Raw genomic sequence first — 18,987 nt, forward strand, 5'->3', positions numbered from 1 at the left:
ACTGACTTTGTACAATTACATCAGTTTAGTTCTTGACTTTCGCAACACAAGTCTCTGAGTTTTGGCGTTACATCAAATCGATCCCCGGTTACATAGGGGCAACCGACATTACTGTTCCGCTAGTTTGTTTAGGGACTGAATTGATGTAACCCTAAATTATCATCTTCTTTCTCTGCCTTCTCTCTCTCTCTCCGTCTCTCATTCTCTTTCTTCCCACAGTCTCACTTCAAATGAATTTTCTCTTTTCCATCTTCCTCTTCCTCTTCCTCTTCTAGTGTGAGTTTCCATTTCTCACTCAGCTTTTCTCCCAGTCTTCTTCTTCTTTGTTTCTTCTTTCCCTGGCAACTTCTCAACAAGTTGGTCTACCTGCCTCTAACGAATTTCGGTGCCCACCCTGTAAATCCTCATGCCAAGATCACGTCGGCAGTCTTCCTTTATGCACTAGAGCTCTCTATCTCTCTCTCTCTCTCTCTCTCTCTCTCTCTTTTCAGGGAAGCTCAGGAACATAGCATATAACAGAGTCGAAGGACAAACTTGTAGGGAGGCTTCGGGGAATCACCTTCATCGATCACCATGCTTTGATAGAGAGACAGCTCAACCAATTCACCCATGCTCCCTCAACATAACTCTCAGCTCGGTTCTTTCACTTGAAGCTCAATCTCTCACTCAAGTGTTCTTTTGAAGCTTTCGCTCAACTCTCACGTTGCACGCTCTGCTTCTCATTCCCTCGATCCTGTCACTTCGAAGCTCTCAAATCTCCTCCCCATGCTCCATCCCTCACGCGACCAAAGCCCTCAGCTCCTCCTCCTCAAGTTGACGACGAGCGGAAGGCCGTCCTGAGTGATGATCTCTTTGCTCGATTCGTTGCTCTAAGAGGTTCCCTTCATCCTTCCTTGTCCTCATCATCTTCTCCTTCTTTGGCTTCCGCGAATCTGGTCCCCTCAAGGACATCGCTCGCTTGCGATGACTGAGATTGAGACCCTAGCTGCTCGAACTCGATGATGAGGAGGATGAAGTCGAGAAGATCATTCAATGGGCCAAGGACGCTGCGGGTCTCGATCCCTCTCCTCCGTTTGATGAAGAGCCTTGTGACGATGACGAGCATGAGGATAAGGACCTTGAAATAGCTCAGGGACTAATTTGATGAAACACGAGGACTAAATTGATGTAACAATTAACACCGTTAGGGACCATACTTAACGATAGGACCAAATTGATGTGGCAGAGGACCAAATTGATGTCGTATTGGGACCTGATCATTGTAATCAGGGACTAAATTGTGTAACCATGCAAAGTCAGGGACTAAATTGATGTAACCGTGCAAAGTCGATGACCAATTTGATGTAACAGGGACAAAATTCATGCAAAAGTGCAAATTCGGGGACGAAATTGATACAAAAGTGCAATGTCGGGGACAAAATTGATGTAAAATTATAAATTAGAGAGGAAATTGAAGTAATTTGTGAAAGTCAGGAACAAAATTGCCTATTTACTCTCACTTAAACTATGGCCAATACTGTTGTGAAGCCCTTCTAACACAATATCGTCCAAGCCTTAAAAAGGTAAAATATTTCTTGTTCTTGAACGTCGGAGGATCTATCCCTTGAGATCTGATCCTTGAGATATATATTCATACTGAAAGTTCAAAGTGGCTTCATAGCCTGTCCATGCAAAAGCAGTTTGATCACATGCTCAGCTGCCTCCTCTACTGTATCGAACATACTAAGCCACTTTCAAACACCATCGAAGGAAGAACCGCGAACCTCAGCCAAGAATATACCTGATAGTCTCCATGCAAGACTATCAGAAAACCTCTTTAATGTTTCTTTGTTTATCCTTACAGTCGACACAAGATCTCTATATATATTGGCGGTTTGCGACTATTAGTTATAGAACTACTCCTCAAGGAAAGCTTATATGCGGTCAGCCGCGTGTATATATGGTGCGCAATCTCTCCCATCTTGTGCTACTAATGAATTGCAACTCAATATTCTCTATTCTGGAAAGTTATTTATGGTAGGATCACTTGGTAACCCCATTTCACTTTGACTTTTTTCCTAATATAAAAATCCTTTTAAGTTAGTCTCCTTTTTTATCAGTTATTTTAGACAAAAGGAATGTAATCCTTTTTTCTGAGTAAAAACAAAATAAGGGAATGTAATCTTACAAATGGCATTAGATATTTAAAACTCATTCTAACCCAATATATTTGCTGATATACAGTCGTGGATTTCTTTTTTCCCGAGACGATTACCTACAAAACTAAAATCATATATATGTATATATATGTATAAAGTCTATAACAAAGTTCAATCTAGCATTTATGACATTTGAAGATACTATATAATTGGTAAACGTATATCTTTTCGGGAGGATAAACGGGTGTCAGTATATTTAGTAGAAAGCAATATCATTATTTTTAAGTTTCTTAAATTCATTCCTTTTATAATAAGGGGTGTTTGAGCTCACCCAATTAATTTCTATGTCTCATGTGAATACCTTGCATGCCAATAGAATAAGTAAGCTCGATCACCCAGACCGAACAAGCCCATTGAGCACCCAACATAAGGTCTTTATTATTGTTATTTTCTTTTATTAGTTGACGTGAACAACGGGTAGGTTAGGTTTATCTCGAGCACCGTGTTACGTTGGGTTCCAATGGAGCTTATTTTGATCATCAGGCAAGGAATAAATAGTTATAACCATAGTTATCAGAACCGGACCGGACCAGCCGGTTCGACAAGTCGGACTGGGAACCGGCACCATGTCCGGTCCGGTCGCCTGAAAACCGAAATCACAGCTTTGAACCGCCGGACCCATTGAACCGGCCGGTTTTAAGCAAAATTCGGTTCTATGGGTTTTATGGGTTTCCTATTTAATGTAAAAATTGGTTAGTTGTGTAAAGATTTGAACTCATGACCTCTTGCTTCTAATACTAGCATACTACCAACTAAGCCACCACCACTTTTTTGTTCTTTTAACTCTACTTTTAAGTACTTATTAAAATAAAATATTTATTTTGAAGTAAGAAATATTAAATATAGATATATTCTTATACTATTGTTATATTTCTTTAAAATCATCATACTTTTATCATAATTATCATAATTTTTTAATAATATAAATATTTATTTTATTTTAAATAAACATGCGGTCCGACCCATCGAACCCCCGGTTGGACCCATAAACCCATGAACCCGTACCCCTTCCGATTTATCATCCGGTCTGGTTCTGATAACACTGGTTATAACCATGCACCGATGCGAGGCATCTCAATAATTCTATATTTCCAGAATAGGTCAGGTAACTTTAAATACTTTATTGGCCTCGGTACCTGGCGAAGGAGAAGGGCGACGGGCCCCTCTTTTTTTTTCTTTTTTTTTCTTTGGCAATGGCATAACTTGATGGTCTCGGTGGAGAGACGTGAAATTTGGTCGAAAAGGCTCGAGCGGAGTAGGCTGATGGGGGTAGTTTAGGAATTTTGAAAATAATAGAATATCCTCACATATTTTGTTGTGGGATAGATAGATAGTGTAGGTAGGTATGTGGTAGATAGATAGACTCTGTATTTTTTTTCATTTTTTCTCACAAGATGAACCAGATTTGTAATATAATCCAGATTATATAGGCCTCTAGGCTATATATGTTTCTTGAATTAACTAAACTTGTCAATCATGTCTATATTCCAACAAATTATATCTTTCTCTCAAATTTTTAATTTAATTCTAAGTGACTTTTGATATACCGGTGACTAAATTTGGTTTTGCGAGTTTTGTTTGAGTTCCTTCTAGTATCCATTTGCACCACCGAGAAAGTAAGAACAGCTCGCAAAGGAGAACAAATTATACAAACGAACATTGCATCCCCTACTTTGTTTCGTTTCCGCCCTAAATATGTTCTTTAAGTTTTCATATGCCAATGGACCTAAACCATTTATATTTTTTTCCGGTGTGTGCCATAATATCCGGAAACTCAATGGGCTCCAACTAATTCAGCTCGAGATGGTCAGCCTATTAAAAGATAAAATTCTCCCAACGTGAATTTTCTCTATTCGCATGACTGGAATCCAAGACCTTACTTAAAGGAATAAGTATTGAAATACTTGAACTAATCCACGTTGGTAAAATAATTTAAAATATTCAACCTACGGAGATTTCAAAGTTAAATAATACAAATTTACTTGGGAAATTTCGTTATTAGATAATTATTGAACAGTTTTACTTGTTACCACTTATCCAAAAAAAAAAAAGGGTTTCACTCGCTCGAAATTAAGTTAAAAAGAGTTTGGTCATAAAATATACTTAATCTAAAATAGCATTGGATTAATCAGCTCCTAAAAACCATACGAGAATGACACAAAATGCAAAGGCTTACTAATTATTGAAAACAAAAATAGGTGAAGAAACTTATCCTAACCAAACAAGCATTTTAAAGTATTCTTCAATGACATAGTTGGGCTTGTTTACCCCATTTTTGCTTGCTGTAATCTTTTATTGTTGGTTGTTTGCTCTTTTTAGCTCTTGCACGGTCTTGTTCATCGAAAAAAATATTTATGTATTACCTTTCCGTCCAAATCCCCCAATTTGAGGGAATTGAAAGTTGAAGAGCCCAAACGAAAAGAAAGGAAAATGAATCAATCCACTTCTCTCTCTCTTTAAACTTTAAAATGCAAAACAAGGGAGTAGGAATCCTCTTCCAACTTCCCTCTTTTTTTCTTTGATCTAGAATTTAACTCATTAAACTCTTAAATTTCAGTACTTAAATTTCAGTGCTTAAAATTCGATTTAAACAAAAATCGCCCAACCCTCCCAAGCAGTTCAAAGTTGGGGGCCCATCAGTTTCTAAGACTACTCCAAGTAATCTGAACATATAAATACAGATTATAGATACAAGATTATTCATATATATATATATATATATATATATATATATTGTTTTGTTTACTTTTATTTTTATTGAAAAATTCTGGGACAATAACATTCATAAAAAAATATTATCGTACCATTAGGCAATTAAATTTAGTATATTATACCGACGCAGGTTGGTTCAAGTAATTTGATACTGATTTTCCTTAAATAAGATTTCAAATTCGAGTTTTGAAAAAAATTCACGTTGGTAGAATTTGACCCCTTAATGGGTCAATCAGGCGCAAATTGAATTAGTTGAAACCTGTTGAGTTTCTTGATACCAGGGTTCATATCGAAAAAAATAATATATTATATATACATATATAAATATATATGGACAAAATATAATTAGTATAATATTATGACACTCTATCTTTGAGTACCTATTGTTTATTATTGGAGATTTCGATACTTTAGGGAAGTCCTTGATAGATTTATTGGAGATGTCAATACTTTAGGGGAGTCCTTGGCGGATTAGGAAAGGTCTCATTTTCTTGATATGTTTTCATTTTATTATTATCTAGTGCCATGATTTTCTCTTCTTCTTTCCTCTTGTACAACCTTCCCTTTGTACACCATGAGATGTATATATGTATGATCAAGATGTATCAGTAGAGTAAGGAAGAATAATAATAACTTTTCTCCATTCAATTATCTGTTCATCTCCTTCCCTATTTTCGGACTTAAGATGGTATCAAAGCCATAAGATTCATAAAGGAATAGAGATCATGAGTACCTCCAAATCAATTGATGTGACATTGCCCTACTTCCTCAGCATCTCGGATAATCCGGGGATGGCCCTTGTCACTATTGTGCTCAATGGTGAAAACTGCTAGATGTGGTCGAAGGCAATGCTTAGGGCGCTTGAAGCAAGGAACAATATTGGCTTTATAGACGGGATGCTCAAACAACCGGATCAGTCAAGCCCCGACTATTCGATGTGGAGGATCAATAATTCCATGATTACATCGTGGATCATCAATTCACTTGACAGGAGTCTTCAAGGAGTGGTTGTCTATGCCAATGACGCCAAGACCATGTGGGACGAGCTGAAGTAGCAATTTGCACGAGGTAACACTCCTAGAGTCCAACAAATCAGAACTAATATTTGTAATTTCAAGTAAGCATGCCGCTCCGTGATGGATTACTATTCGAAGCTCAAGTCATTTTGGGACGAGTTGGAAGGCTACCTTGAAACCGCCGAATGCAAATGCGGTGGCTGTACATACGAAACAAAGAAGTCAAGAAACTCCACCAATTCTTGATGGGGCTCGACTTGGATTATACGACGGTACGGTTCCATATTCTAAATATGGACCCCTTGCCCTTGTTAAACCGAGCTTTCTCGCAAGTTGTAGATGAAGAGATTTGTTATTCAATGACTTGAGGAGGACGAGATGAACATTTGGAGATCTCTTCTTACTTTGTAGAAGCAAGGGCTTTAGGCAAGGGAGGTCAAGGCCAGTGTGATTATTGTAGGAAGCGAGGCCACCTCAAATTAGAATGGTGGAAGCTTTCATGGGGATTCCGTAAATATTCCATTCCAAAAATAGAAAGTTCGAAACAATTAGAATTTTTTTGGAGATTGGATGCGGTTACTAATTCATGATCTGGCATGTACAGAATGAAAACCTCATTCTCAATTCTACGAGAATTTTTATGAAAGCCTTAAAAATGCACCTAACATGTGTGCCACTTTTTAGGGGAATAATACAGTCCCGCTCTCGCACAATCAATATGACTTTTAAACGTTGCCAATAACCATATAAAGAAGAATAGGTAAAAGATGAATAAAACCTCTGAGTAGCATAGACCCTTTCATACAACATCATACCAGACGCACGATTCAATAACCTAATACTAGCTAATATAGTATCTCTTAATTTTTGCCTTTTATGGGCTAAGGCGTTGCCCTTACGATCGGTTATGATCATCATGATGTATTTGTTTTTTTTTCCTTTTTTTTTAACTCTTCTTTCGAGTGGGCAGGTGTTTAGGTGCAGGAGCGGGAGTGTATTATTCCCCTAAAGGGTGGCACACAAGGAAAAGGCTCAAACTCTTTTGGTGACTGGAATAATCATAAGGCGGCAGTAAAGGCGCAAGAGGAGGCTGGGCAGCTCAAGGTAGTTCATCGAAGGATTTGTATGGTCACCAAAATCAAAAGGCTCTGCATGTGCAAGTAAAGTCGGAACAAATGTCAAGGTAAACAACCATTCCTGCTTCCACAGAGGCAGCTCTACACACGGTCCATGGAGGAAATATCACAGCCCGTGTGTTGGGCATTTTAGAAGATCAACTAAGTTAACTAGTTGTAATGTTTGGTGACCGGGTTATAACTAGTGAGCAATAACGTGCTAGTAATGCTTTTTTGCCTGATCATCTTACGGAATGGGTGTTGGATACTGGTGCCTCTATGCACATGACAGGAAACATCGGGTTTTTCTTAGAAATCGGAGAGTTATCTTGTGCTGTCTCGACGGTATTATGGACGGGAAATCTGTTTTTGCCACAAAAAAGTGGCATCATTCGTATAAGTCCCGATTTTATTTTGAAGAACGTGTTATATGTACATGGGTTTAATTGCAATCTCATTTCGGTAAGCAAATTATCATCCGATCAAGATTGTAGGTTGACATTCAATTCTCGCTCTTGTGACTTGCAGGACTGGGCAACGGGGATAATGATTGGATCGGTGAGCTATGGAAGGGGGTGTATTGGCTTAAGCGACAATCGGCATCGACTGCTCATGTGATCAGTAGCAAGAGCATCGTTGTCCTATGAAATAAATGTTTGGGTCATCCATTTAGTAAAGTTATGCATTATATTCCTGGTGTTCTAGTGAAATCGAATAATAAGATTATGTGTGATACATGTGCTCGTGCTAAACATTCACGAAGCACTTTTCCTATAAGTTCCGATAAAGCTGAAGCCTGTTTCGATTTAATACATGGAGATGTTTTGGGGACCATATCGTGTAGCCTCTTTAGATGGTGCACAGTATTTTCTTACTTTGGTGGATGATCATAGTCATTGCGTATGGGTTTATTTGCGAATGATAGATTAGAAACCCACAAGTTTGTAGTTGGCTTCTATAACATGATTAAGACTCAATTTGGCAAACCTCTCAAGATTTTTCGATCAAATAATGGCAAGGAGTTTACTTCAAAGGTCATGTGTGGCTTTTACTGTGCTAACTGGATAATTCATCAAACTTCCTGCATTGACACTCCACAACAAAATGGTCGTGTTGAGAGAAAGCATAGACATATATTGGAGATGGCACGATCTTTGCAATTTTATGCGAACCTGCCGATTAGTTTATGGGGAGAATGTGTCATTGTTGCTGCATAACTAATTATTTACACTCCCTCACCGGTGTTGTCGGGTAAGGCAACAATAGAAATTATATTTCAAAAGCCACTACAACTTGATCATCTTCGTGTTTTTGGTTGTTTATGTTATGCATCCAAAAAGCCTAAACCAAAGGATAAATTTGAAAGACGAGCATGACAATGTGTCTTCGTGGGTTATCCGTATGGAAAGAAAGGCTGGAAACTTTATGATCTTGAGTTGGGAGAAATAATTGTATCACGAGATGTTGTGTTTCATGAAGAAGTGTTTTTGTTTCGAGTGAATCAGTTGCGTACAAATGCTAGTGATCCGACACCAAGAGTTTCGATAAGCTGGGGCGATCCGTTGGGTGGACTTAGTACATCTAAGCGGACCATTTCTGATGAATCAGGCACATCTAGTTCTCTATCCTGTTGGTCACATGGCATGGAGTTCTCGGCCCATCAAGAGGCAACTATGGAACAGCCTCCAGTAGCAAATTTGGCCCCAGGGAGAGAATTAAATCAATCATCTTCTGAAGACAATAACCCTGAAATAGAGGAAGCTGTAGTTTCTTCCCCTAAGGTGAAGAGGAATAGCAGACCACCATTTTAGCACGGCGGATTATGAGTGTCAACTCATCAAAGCCACACCCTATTCAATACAATCTTCACCCGAATCCACCCTCTCCTTAGGTTCGTTCCATGCCATAGAGCGTTATATTGATGATTCTCGTTTATTGGTAACTATCATTGCTTTCTTACTGCATTTGGTCAAGACTTTGAGCCCAGGACATACACGGAAGCCGCGAAACATCGACACTGGCCCTTGAACATATGGGGCATGGACGATTACAAACTTATATGCTGGGAAACAGGCAATTGGATGCAACTGGATATATAAAGTGAAACGTCAAGCTGACGAATAGATTGAACAATATAAAGCTCGATTTGTTGCCAAGGGCTAAACGCAAATTGAAGGCCTAGACTTTGACGAAACCTTTGCACCAGTTGCGAAGTTAGTAAGTGTTCGGGTCCTTCTTTCCATGGCTCTTTAACGAAATTGGGAGTTCTATCAGCTTAATGTTAATAACGCATTCCTGCACGGGGACCTCGAGGAGGAGGTTTATATGAAATTGCCACTCGGTTTTTCATCTACAGGTTCGAACAAAATCTACAGACTTCAAAAGTCTATCTACGAACTTAGACAAGCATTTCGTAATTGGTTTGCTAAGTTCTCTGTTGCCCTCACGGCCTATGGATTTCTTCAATCTTCAGCTAATTACTCTATGTTCACTTACAACAAGAATGGTATTATGCTAGTTGTACTTGCGTATGTCAATGATTTGATATTGACTGGCAACAATGTTGCTCACTGTGACAAATTCAAGCGATATTTGGATGATTGTTTCAGCATGAAGGACTCAGGAAAATTGCTGTACTTTCTAGGTATCGAGGTCGCTTGTCAATCTGACAGCCTCTTCCTTTGCCAAAGGAAATATACACTTGATATCTTGGAGGAATGTGGAATGTTAGGTTCAGGGCTAGCAACTTTTTCGATGGAGCAGCACCTCCGACTTAGCTCTGATACGGGTGATGATCTTCTTGATCTTCTATCCACATTTTATTACAGTTTATGGATAGGCCTAAGCAACGCCATCGGACACAACACTTCGTGTCCTTCAGTGTCTTAAGCAAAGTCTGGGAAGTGACCTATTGTTATGTCGGCCTTCTTCTGTATTCATCACTACTTATAGTGACTTCGATTGGATTGCCTGCCCTATGATGCACCAGTCTCTTACGAGATACTTTATCTTACTCGGCGGTTGTCCCATCTCGTGGAAGACCAAAAAGCAAAGCACCATGGCCGGATCTTCTGCAGAGGTCGAATACTGATCAATGGCCTCCACTAAAACTGAATTATTGTGGTTGCAGAGTCTATTATCTTCTCTTGGTGTATCTATCTCCTCAGCCATGACACTCTACTGTGACAATATGGTTGCCTTGCACATTGTTGCCAACCTTGTCTTCCATGAACGGACAAAACACATCGAAATTGATTACTCCTTCATCCGAGGGCATATTCAAGCAGGGTCAATTGTTACATGTCACATTCCAACCAATTTGCAACCTGCCAATATTTTCACAAAAGCACTTGGCCGAGATCACTTTCACCTTTTACGAGGCAAGTTGGGTATTATTGACATCCATACTCCAACTTGAGGGGAGTATTGGAGATGTCGATACTTTGGGGAAGTTCTTGGCGAATTAGGGAAGATCTCATTTTCCTGATATGTTTTCCTTCTACTATTATCTTGTACCATGATTTTCTCTTCCTCTTTCCTCTTGTACAACCTTTCCTTTGTACACCATGAGATGTATATATGTATGATCAGGATGTATCAGTAGAGTAAGGAAGAATAATAATAACTTTTCTACATTCAATTATCTGTCCATCTCTTTCCCTATTTTTGGACTTAAAAGATTTATAAAAGAATTTCCTCAGTATAAAAATATAAAAAAAGCTATACAAAGATTAGAAAACCGGACACCCTTCAACAATTATTCCTTGGGCAGTCGGGCAAGAGGCCAAGGGGCACCCATCCGGCCTGTCGCCCCACCACTTAAGGTTAATATGCTCCATCCCCAGACACAAGTACAGCAACACGCCCATGAAGGCCAATCCTGCATCAAGGGCCCCGGACAGAACGTAGTTGTGACGGCTCCACCAAGCCCGGTAATACCTATAAGCGACGAAACCTGATAAAAACCCAATTGTCACCCAACTCGTGAAGTTCACAGCTGTAGCTGGGGGCATATTCACGGTAGCCCCTAAGAGAACAGGCATCGTGATGAGTTTGATCCAATCCTTTCCAGGGAATGCCTTGTGGGCAAGCCACACAGCGAAGGGTGCAAGGGCCCCAAGGAGGAAGAACCAGTTGATGGCGGAGTATTGCCCCAGCTCACCGAATATTCTGCGAGGCCCAATGAGGCCCCAGATTATTGACGCGTCATAGAAAACATGGTCCCCAGGACAGGTCCAAGGGCTGCCTGCAGGGAGCTGAGCCCTGTCACAAATGTTCGGGATCGTACTCATCAGCCACCATGATGTCGACAGATGCACCACTGCTGAAATCACAGTGCCTGCTACCTGTCAGAATGTCGTTGGTCAGGCAAAGGATTGAACACCTCATTAATTATTAAGACTTCTCAGAGCCCGAAGAAGAAGCCGACCTGTGCCATGAACATGGATCTTGGGGGAATTTTCATGTAGTGTCCGAGCTTGAAGTCCTGCAAGAACGTGATCCCCTGCTTCATGCTGATGTACCCGTAAACTTTGAAAAGAATGTTGGCAACGGGATATTCGGGGTACAAGTACCCGATGATATATTCAGTTATCACATTCAATGCTGGTGTCTGTTTTTCCAAGACAAAGCATCGATCGAATTAGACTCCGTGAAACTGAAAGTTTCATAAAAATCACAGGAAATCAAAGAAATATTAAGAACAATAGATCAATACCTGATTTGTCGTGGCAGTGATGACGCCGACAGGTAGGGTGAAGAATATGGCGAGAGCACAAGCTAGCAATATTCCCCACCATGGGAGCTGAAGCTGATCATTGAAATACTCACAAGCAAATACGGTCACCGCAATACTTAAAAAAAGGATGCAAGTGAACCACCATTCCGGGACTTGCCTGTACTTCCTCATTAGCTTTGTGTGCACATCCATCTTCTTCTCATTGAAGGCGGACCTACTCAACTGCCATATTTCCCTAAGAAGGTATGAAAATATATTTGCATTTTTAAGAGTTAATGAAGCGAGAACAAAAAGTTCAAGATAAAATGAATGAGCTACCGAACCTTCCATGGAACAGAACCACATGGACCACCGTGGCAGTGAGGCAGGCAAAGCCGATTCCATAGTACAAAGCGAAGAAAATGCTCAGGTGAAGAGGGCCCTCCCGTTCGTACGCCTTAACATCCAGATGGAAGTTTTGGTCTATGATAGCTGAGATATTGTAGTTCTGTCCATCAGATGTGAAAAGGTCGTCTGAGAAAATTGGGAACGTCCTTGCCCCATAGATATTGAGCCAGTATGCGATTGGGGTGATCACATAAGTGACAAGGGCGAACCCGATGGCAATGTTTGCTGTGGCAAACCATGGGCTAGCTAGCGGGCTACCGAGATAAGAGGATATGCTGGCCCAATCGAGCCCAATGGCTCCGATACCTAGCCCATGGAGCCCAGAACCGAGCTGTTGCGCAATGACAGAATCGGGAAATACCCAGCAGATCCAGGAGAGGGAAGTTAACATCGGGAAGAGGTAGCCGGGAAAGACGTAGTAAGCGAAGCTGCAGAGGAATGCAATGAGGAAGAAATGGTTTCGTGTCAATCCTCCGCCCTTAGGCCTCTCCTCCTTCTCGTGCAATGCCCTTCAATAGGATAGAGTTGTTACGATAGTAACGATACGAAACGCAGGTAGTTGAACCAAGGGCCACGAATCAGTTTGAGCTTAAATTCCGATATTTCGTCAGTGTAAATTCAATCTAATAACATACTCATAGGATGATTCAGCTACTGAAAAAAAACTCAAAGAGTCTTATTGCCAAAGTAATTTTCTAATTACAAAACTTTGCCTCTTTTATTTTAACAAATTAATGATCCTCGTTTCGACTTAGATCATTTTTGACATGTCTTTATCAACCTTCAGGTTTTTGCCTTCACATTTTCTCGTACATTGTACTCCCTCCTTTTAAAGTTAATTTTATCCAAACAACACAAGCACTAAATACACGTCGAATTAGGTAGACCGCTAACAAAAATTTCAAATGCATCTTCATATATTTAACGTTATATAACATAATTCACATAATAAAGATATAGAGGGCTGGAGCGACATCAGAGTATAATACTCCAATTTGATCCAAAATGGCATGCTATATATGAGATTTACAGAACTAAAATTAGACCCGAGCGGATACGATAATTAAATGTGTAGAATGCATGATGCACCGATCGATATATAACGACCAGGTACATTGCCACGTACAGCATGACATGTGGGGCCAAGATGACTTAAATATATCTACCCCCTTTGTCTATTTCTGTACAGCCAATGAATTAAAAATCTTTTCTTTATTATTATTATTATTTTTTTTTTGTCTATTCTACTCATTTGTGGCCAAAGCGACAGAACGCATAACATATTAAATCCGAAGCAACAAATTATCGTCTCATGCGCGCGCTACAGATTAGGAATCCGATTCATCATCAATCATCATCGTTGCTTATTAAAAGTAGTGGGGGCAGGGACTTTAACGGGCGAGATCGAACCTGAAGAGGGAAACTTGGACGAGATTCTGGGGCCACCACATGGCGGCGGGCTCCACCAGGTACCGCCGGAACACCCCCGCCCACCCGAACCCCATCACCTGCGTGGTCAACACGATGATCAGCGCCACCGCGAACGACATCTCCCTTTGATAGAAGATCTTCACCGCGCTCACTATGTGGATCGAGTACACATTCCCGGCGCCGGCGTTGGCGAAGATCGTGACGAGCACGTGCTCCTTCACGTTGAAGGGGCCCGGGTTGAGGGTGAACTCCCATCTCTTCCCCGGGAAGAAGGCCCTCCTGGGGAGGGCGGAGGCCAGGAGATGGCCGAGGGGGACGACTGCGATCTGGGCGGAGATGGAGGTGAGGGAGAGGGGCTCCCGCCGGTACCAGAAGAACTGGTTGAGGAAGGACAGGAGAGCGCAAGACAGTGCCCCGAGGACGACCGTGCGGAAGGTGACGGCGGGGAGGGAGGTGTCGTCTGTGACCGGGACGGTGAGCGCCACCTGCTCGACCGGGGAGTTCTCTGTATCTTCCCCTCCTCCGCCGCACGATGGCGAGGAGGGGCCAGGGTGGATGGACTGGGGCTCGACAGGCTTTCCGACTGGAAATGAAAAAAACTGTTACTAAGCAATCGAAGTTGAATTGAAGCTCACCGGCCTCGTTGGCAATCGGAAACAGGAAATTGAATTGAAATTAACTGAGAGGAGCAGTGATATCGTCTTGGCGGGGGGCCATCGTCCTCTCCTCTGTGAGGGGAGGGCAGAGCAGAGCAGGCCTCTGTAATAGGAGATGGGGAATTTTTTGGTCTCTACCTAAGATTCTGTCCATGTCAAAGACTTAAGGGTGACGTATATCCTTACGAAATGTTCTTAGCTGTCCAAGCCAATCGTAGGAAAAAAGAAAAAAAAAAAGTGTAGCGCATTTTAGCCGCGTGATTAGGCGAGCAATTGTTCGCGGGATTCTTTGAAGTTCTTTTTAGGCCATTCACTCAAATAAATAAATAAAATCTTTCAAGCCAGGTCACAGGTATTTATCTGTTCAAACTTGTTGCGCCGAGCGGGATGGCCTGTGTATCCATGAAATCTTCTGACATGATATAATTCAAACACCAATTGCATGCGTGAATGGGTGATCTATATAAAGATTGACAAAATCGCGATTCTATGTAGAATCGGTCGGGAGTCGTGGATTGTGAATCATAGAATCGAATCGTAAATCGTAACATTTTATCTATAATTAAAAAAACAACATATGAATGCATGTATCATACTTTCCTACTTTCCTAAGCACCAAAAATAAAGATCGATAACCAACAAACCTACTATAAGTCATAAAAGCAACACTCAAACCCGAACTCAACTCAACAGTGAAGTGAACACAAGCTTAAACTCAAATCAGCAGCACTCAGAGCCAACAATCAGCAGCAAAACTAGACAAGACAACACTCAGGCTAGAGAGTTCAAAGCCTCACCTTGAATTGAAACCCCAACTGCAGCATCAGTACAACAGCAGAATGAGAGACCGAGAGAAGAAGAAGCGGCAGCAGCACTGCAGAAGAAGAAGCAAAGTGGAATTCCTCAGCACTGCAGCACAGCACAATAGCGCACAACACACGGTAAGGAGAAGAAGAAGAAGAAGAAGAAGAAGAAGAAGCACAGCGAGAACAGTTGAAAAAGAGATCGAGAGAGATCCAAGCTCCGACTCCGAATATAGCAGACTCAAAATCAGGCGCTGCAACAACTCCAAAGACTCGAAATTAGAGTACGACATTTCCAGGAAGGTAGGAATCATAACATTCAATCGGAGAAGAAGGGTAAAGCAAAGCTGGGGCTGCTCAGTTCTTCGATACTCTCAACTCCGACCTTTGATTGAAAGTCGACAAGAAGAGAATTAAAAAAAAAAAATAGTCGGGTCGGGGGTTGCTTCATGGATCGACCAAACAAATGGGCTGGGCTTGGGCCAAGTTAGGCTGGCAATGCAGCGGGTAGTATGATCTGTTGACTCGCACAAATCCCACGATTATGCGATTCAACTCCCGATCCAAGCTCGATCCTACTACTTCGATCCGCCAGGTAAAATTGGAATCACTTCTCGCCCCTTGGGTCATACAACCGTGCGATTCTACGACTCAAATTACGATTCTAACAACCATGATATATATGATCGTTACTTATTTTCTGGGCGGAGTCCAAGTCCATCAGTAAGTTTGGTCGATCCGAGAGACACCCAAATTTCTCGAGTCATCATCATTTGAGAGATCTGGGAGAACCTGAATCTACCGAGTTGGGGTGGAGGCTGCCCCACCCCGAACACAGATCGCTCAGAGCGATCTAGTTTCGGTTTAGGGGCGCCCCTGCCGGCGACTACCACCCCATTGTCGAGCTCGGTTGGGGGTAGGCTCGTCAACGGGGACACCCCACTCCTGATCCAATTAAAATTTAAGAGGAAAAAAAAAGTGAATTTTCGGAGACTCTGGACAGATCTCTTCTTCGCTCTGGATGGCTGGTGTAGTTTCGCCATGAAAGGGGTATATTGACGTATCTATAGATGTAATTCTTCAATTTATTTTTAGGTTTTTCGTCAACTTCTTGTTTAGGTTTTCAATTTTGCCTTCAAATTAGCTGTCGAAGTTAGTGGCAACTGTCGATTCGTTCGGGGTACATTAGGTGACGATATATTGCTTCACATATGTTGACCTAACACGGGAAGTGAAACCCCTTTTCTCGGCTTCGGCGGCCGGGGATTGCGATGAGGAGAGAGACAGAGTGCGGGGGCTGAGGAGAGGCAAAGGAGAGAGAGGGGGACAGGTTTTCTTTTTAAATTTCATTTTATTTTATTTTATTTTATTTTAAAAAAGAAATTTTGATGTAATGTTTGCGCCACGTTAGATGCACATTGTATTCGCGATCTACTACGTCAGCAAACGCTAAAGCGTTGGTGAACAGTTCATGGAATGTAATTCATTGCAATGAATTGAAATATTTTGCATTAAATTGTTACGGAAAAAGATTTTGTATCAAATTATTGCTTATGAAAAAGGTTTTGTACTAATGGTGTAGTTTTCCTTCAGTCACCTATTTGTTTTTCCACAATGGGATCACAAATTTTTGGTTCATAAGTGTGAGGCTGGTCATGGGTCTAGTGAAGGAACAATGGTATGAAATAAAGAGGCAAACAAAATCTCTTACTAGTGATAATCCAATCTATTCTTTAATTCAAACAGGGACATATTAAGTCGGGGGACAGAAAAAAGGTGAAAAAAAGGAGTTGTAAAATTATAAAACGAATGAGGATAATTTCATAAAAAAAAATCATAAACGCCACAAAATATATTAGAGATTTTGCACTTCTTTTGGAAGCCAAGGGATTTAATTTGCACCCTCTGCACCCCCTTAAATCTGTCCCCGGTTACAGTTAAGGGCGTTTGCCATAGTTTGATTAATCCAAAACCTTGGCACTAAGCTCTTTTGTACTGCAGTAGCATACGCACTCGCTTTGTAACTAATAGGTTTTAGATTCGATACTCATATGAGACTATCCGTACCCCTTTATTGGATGTTTGAATTTTTATTTTATGTAATAGGTCTATGAGCTCTATTGTAGCCAAAAATAAAATAAATAATATTACTTCTTTAGTAGTCTCAAAATGCACGCTATAATTTAATTTGTGTCAAAGTGCTCCCTATAAATAGTTGAACCATATCAATGCACTCCAAACATTAACACCATTAATTTTTGTATGAGAAGAGGTTCATATGCGATTCATATGACTTCTTTTTGGTGTGCATCATAGTATCCTAAAGTTAAATGGGTCCAGACTAATTCAGTCAAGTTCGAAAAGTTCACTAAATGATAAACTTCTTCTATCGTAAATTTTCTTCATCTACAAGACTCGTACTCAAGACTTATTTAAGAGAAATAAGTACCAAACCATATAAATCAAGCGACGTTGGTCGCTTTAAATGACTTATAATAAGGGGAAATATTGAACCAAAGATCTGAAAGAGATTTTGATAAGGGAATGGATCTATCTTAGTATTTTTTTTATTAATTCATCTCTCCCTCACATCTCAATCCTGTTGCTTTAAGAAAGATTGAAAGACATTATTAGCGGTAAAGTTTCAATCTCTTCAATATCTCTTCCATGCTGCTGAGCACCATTCACATTGTTAGCAATAGAGCCATCTATCCATTGCCGTTCTTGTCAAATTCTCTTGGCATCCGCTTCCGAGCAAGGCCAAGGAAACTCATCAGCAGATACCCGTTGATCATTTAGCCTTGTGATCTCATAGGAACATCAACGCATACTTTTGAGTATTAATAAACTCTCAGTATCAATAAACTCTCGCTAGAAAGGGAATATGGATCAAGGACGAAAGAACTTATCTAACAAAAGGGTAAAAAGAAAAAAAAATTGAAATATACATTGGTATGATCCTTTCATCATCTTGGGATAGGTCCTCCAATTTTTCCCTAGGCAAAACTATCAGTAGGATTCTGATCTTTTCTTTTTTACCGTTGCTCTCTCGTCCAATAAAGAAGAACAGAAGAGGAAAAAAAATTCGACGTGAAAGCAAATAAAACCCGTGGACCGTAAATGTTAAATTTTAATTGTGCCTTTAACTAAGAGTAATGTGAATCACACAAGAACCGGTTTCCATTCAAACATTAACGGTGTTAGTGGTTTGGAGCGTGTCGGTATAGTTTGACTGTTTTCAGAGAGTACTTTAAGATAAATTAAACCATAGCGTGCAATTTGAGATCACCCTCAAACTATAGAGTGCGTATTAAATTAACCCTATTTCACATAATTTTTTAGAATTTTATTTTGATGTGCTTTTTTTCTATGAAAACTCAAATAGTCAACAAATTCAAAACGATTGTTGAGTTGATTACGCAGCACCAGATAGCACATGTAATTGGCTAATCTGTAACTTTTGATGTTTCTCCAATGGAAGTTAAGTGCAATTGTCCACGCTTAAATGCACATGTCAATCCGACCTCCGGAATTAAGACCTGTATTAGGGATACTGCCTGTAACCGATAATATATCTTAGCTGTATGAACAATCGTTTTCGTGCATGTACGCTGTGGAGATGGTGAGTTCGTGGAGAATATGTGCAAGCAACTCTCAAAAATTCTTTCAAATAATATAAATAAGTTATTTTTTTCCACGTAATGCCAGTGCTTCCATGGGGATCTTTCATGGATAGTCTATCGGCAACAAAGCTAGAAGAATAACTAACAAAACCAAAAGATTGGTCCTGCCACCACTACGAGAATTTGTCCCATGGAACGAAATGTTCTTTCCTGAATGTAGCGTAAAAGTCATCCACTTATTGCGGATCTCGCTTTAATTTCATTTTGGTCAGAATGAAATCTCAGTACAATGAGGCTTGGCTTTTGCC

At 40.5% G+C, this 18,987-nt stretch overlaps 1 protein-coding gene across 1 annotated transcript; it reads right to left on the reverse strand.

The window, feature by feature from the left end:
- Window positions 1-10,647: 10,647 nt before the first annotated feature.
- Window positions 10,648-14,485, reverse strand: LOC116208465 (oligopeptide transporter 7-like). The gene is made up of 6 exons (XM_031541932.1): window positions 14,278-14,485; window positions 13,577-14,180; window positions 12,103-12,675; window positions 11,759-12,014; window positions 11,471-11,653; window positions 10,648-11,387 (listed from the first exon to the last, which is right to left on the reverse strand). Exons 1-6 carry the CDS (start codon window positions 14,405-14,407, stop codon window positions 10,773-10,775), a joined length of 2,361 nt encoding a protein of 786 aa, XP_031397792.1. The 5' UTR covers window positions 14,408-14,485; the 3' UTR covers window positions 10,648-10,772.
- Between the last annotated feature and the right edge of the window lie 4,502 nt (window positions 14,486-18,987).

Source organism: Punica granatum, chromosome 5 (assembly GCF_007655135.1).
Source record: "Punica granatum isolate Tunisia-2019 chromosome 5, ASM765513v2, whole genome shotgun sequence".
Lineage (NCBI taxonomy): Eukaryota > Viridiplantae > Streptophyta > Magnoliopsida > Myrtales > Lythraceae > Punica > Punica granatum.

Excerpts from the sequence above, each read along its gene's own strand:
- LOC116208465 (XM_031541932.1), bottom strand. The coding sequence starts at position 14,407 with ATGGACAGAATCTTAGGTAGAGACCAAAAAATTCCCCATCTCCTATTA. Across the intron at positions 14,181-14,277 it reads CGATATCACTGCTCCTCTCA|TCGGAAAGCCTGTCGAGCCC; the intron begins GTTAATTTCAAT and ends TTTCATTTCCAG. Across the intron at positions 12,015-12,102 it reads GTGGTTCTGTTCCATGGAAG|GGAAATATGGCAGTTGAGTA; the intron begins GTTCGGTAGCTC and ends ATACCTTCTTAG.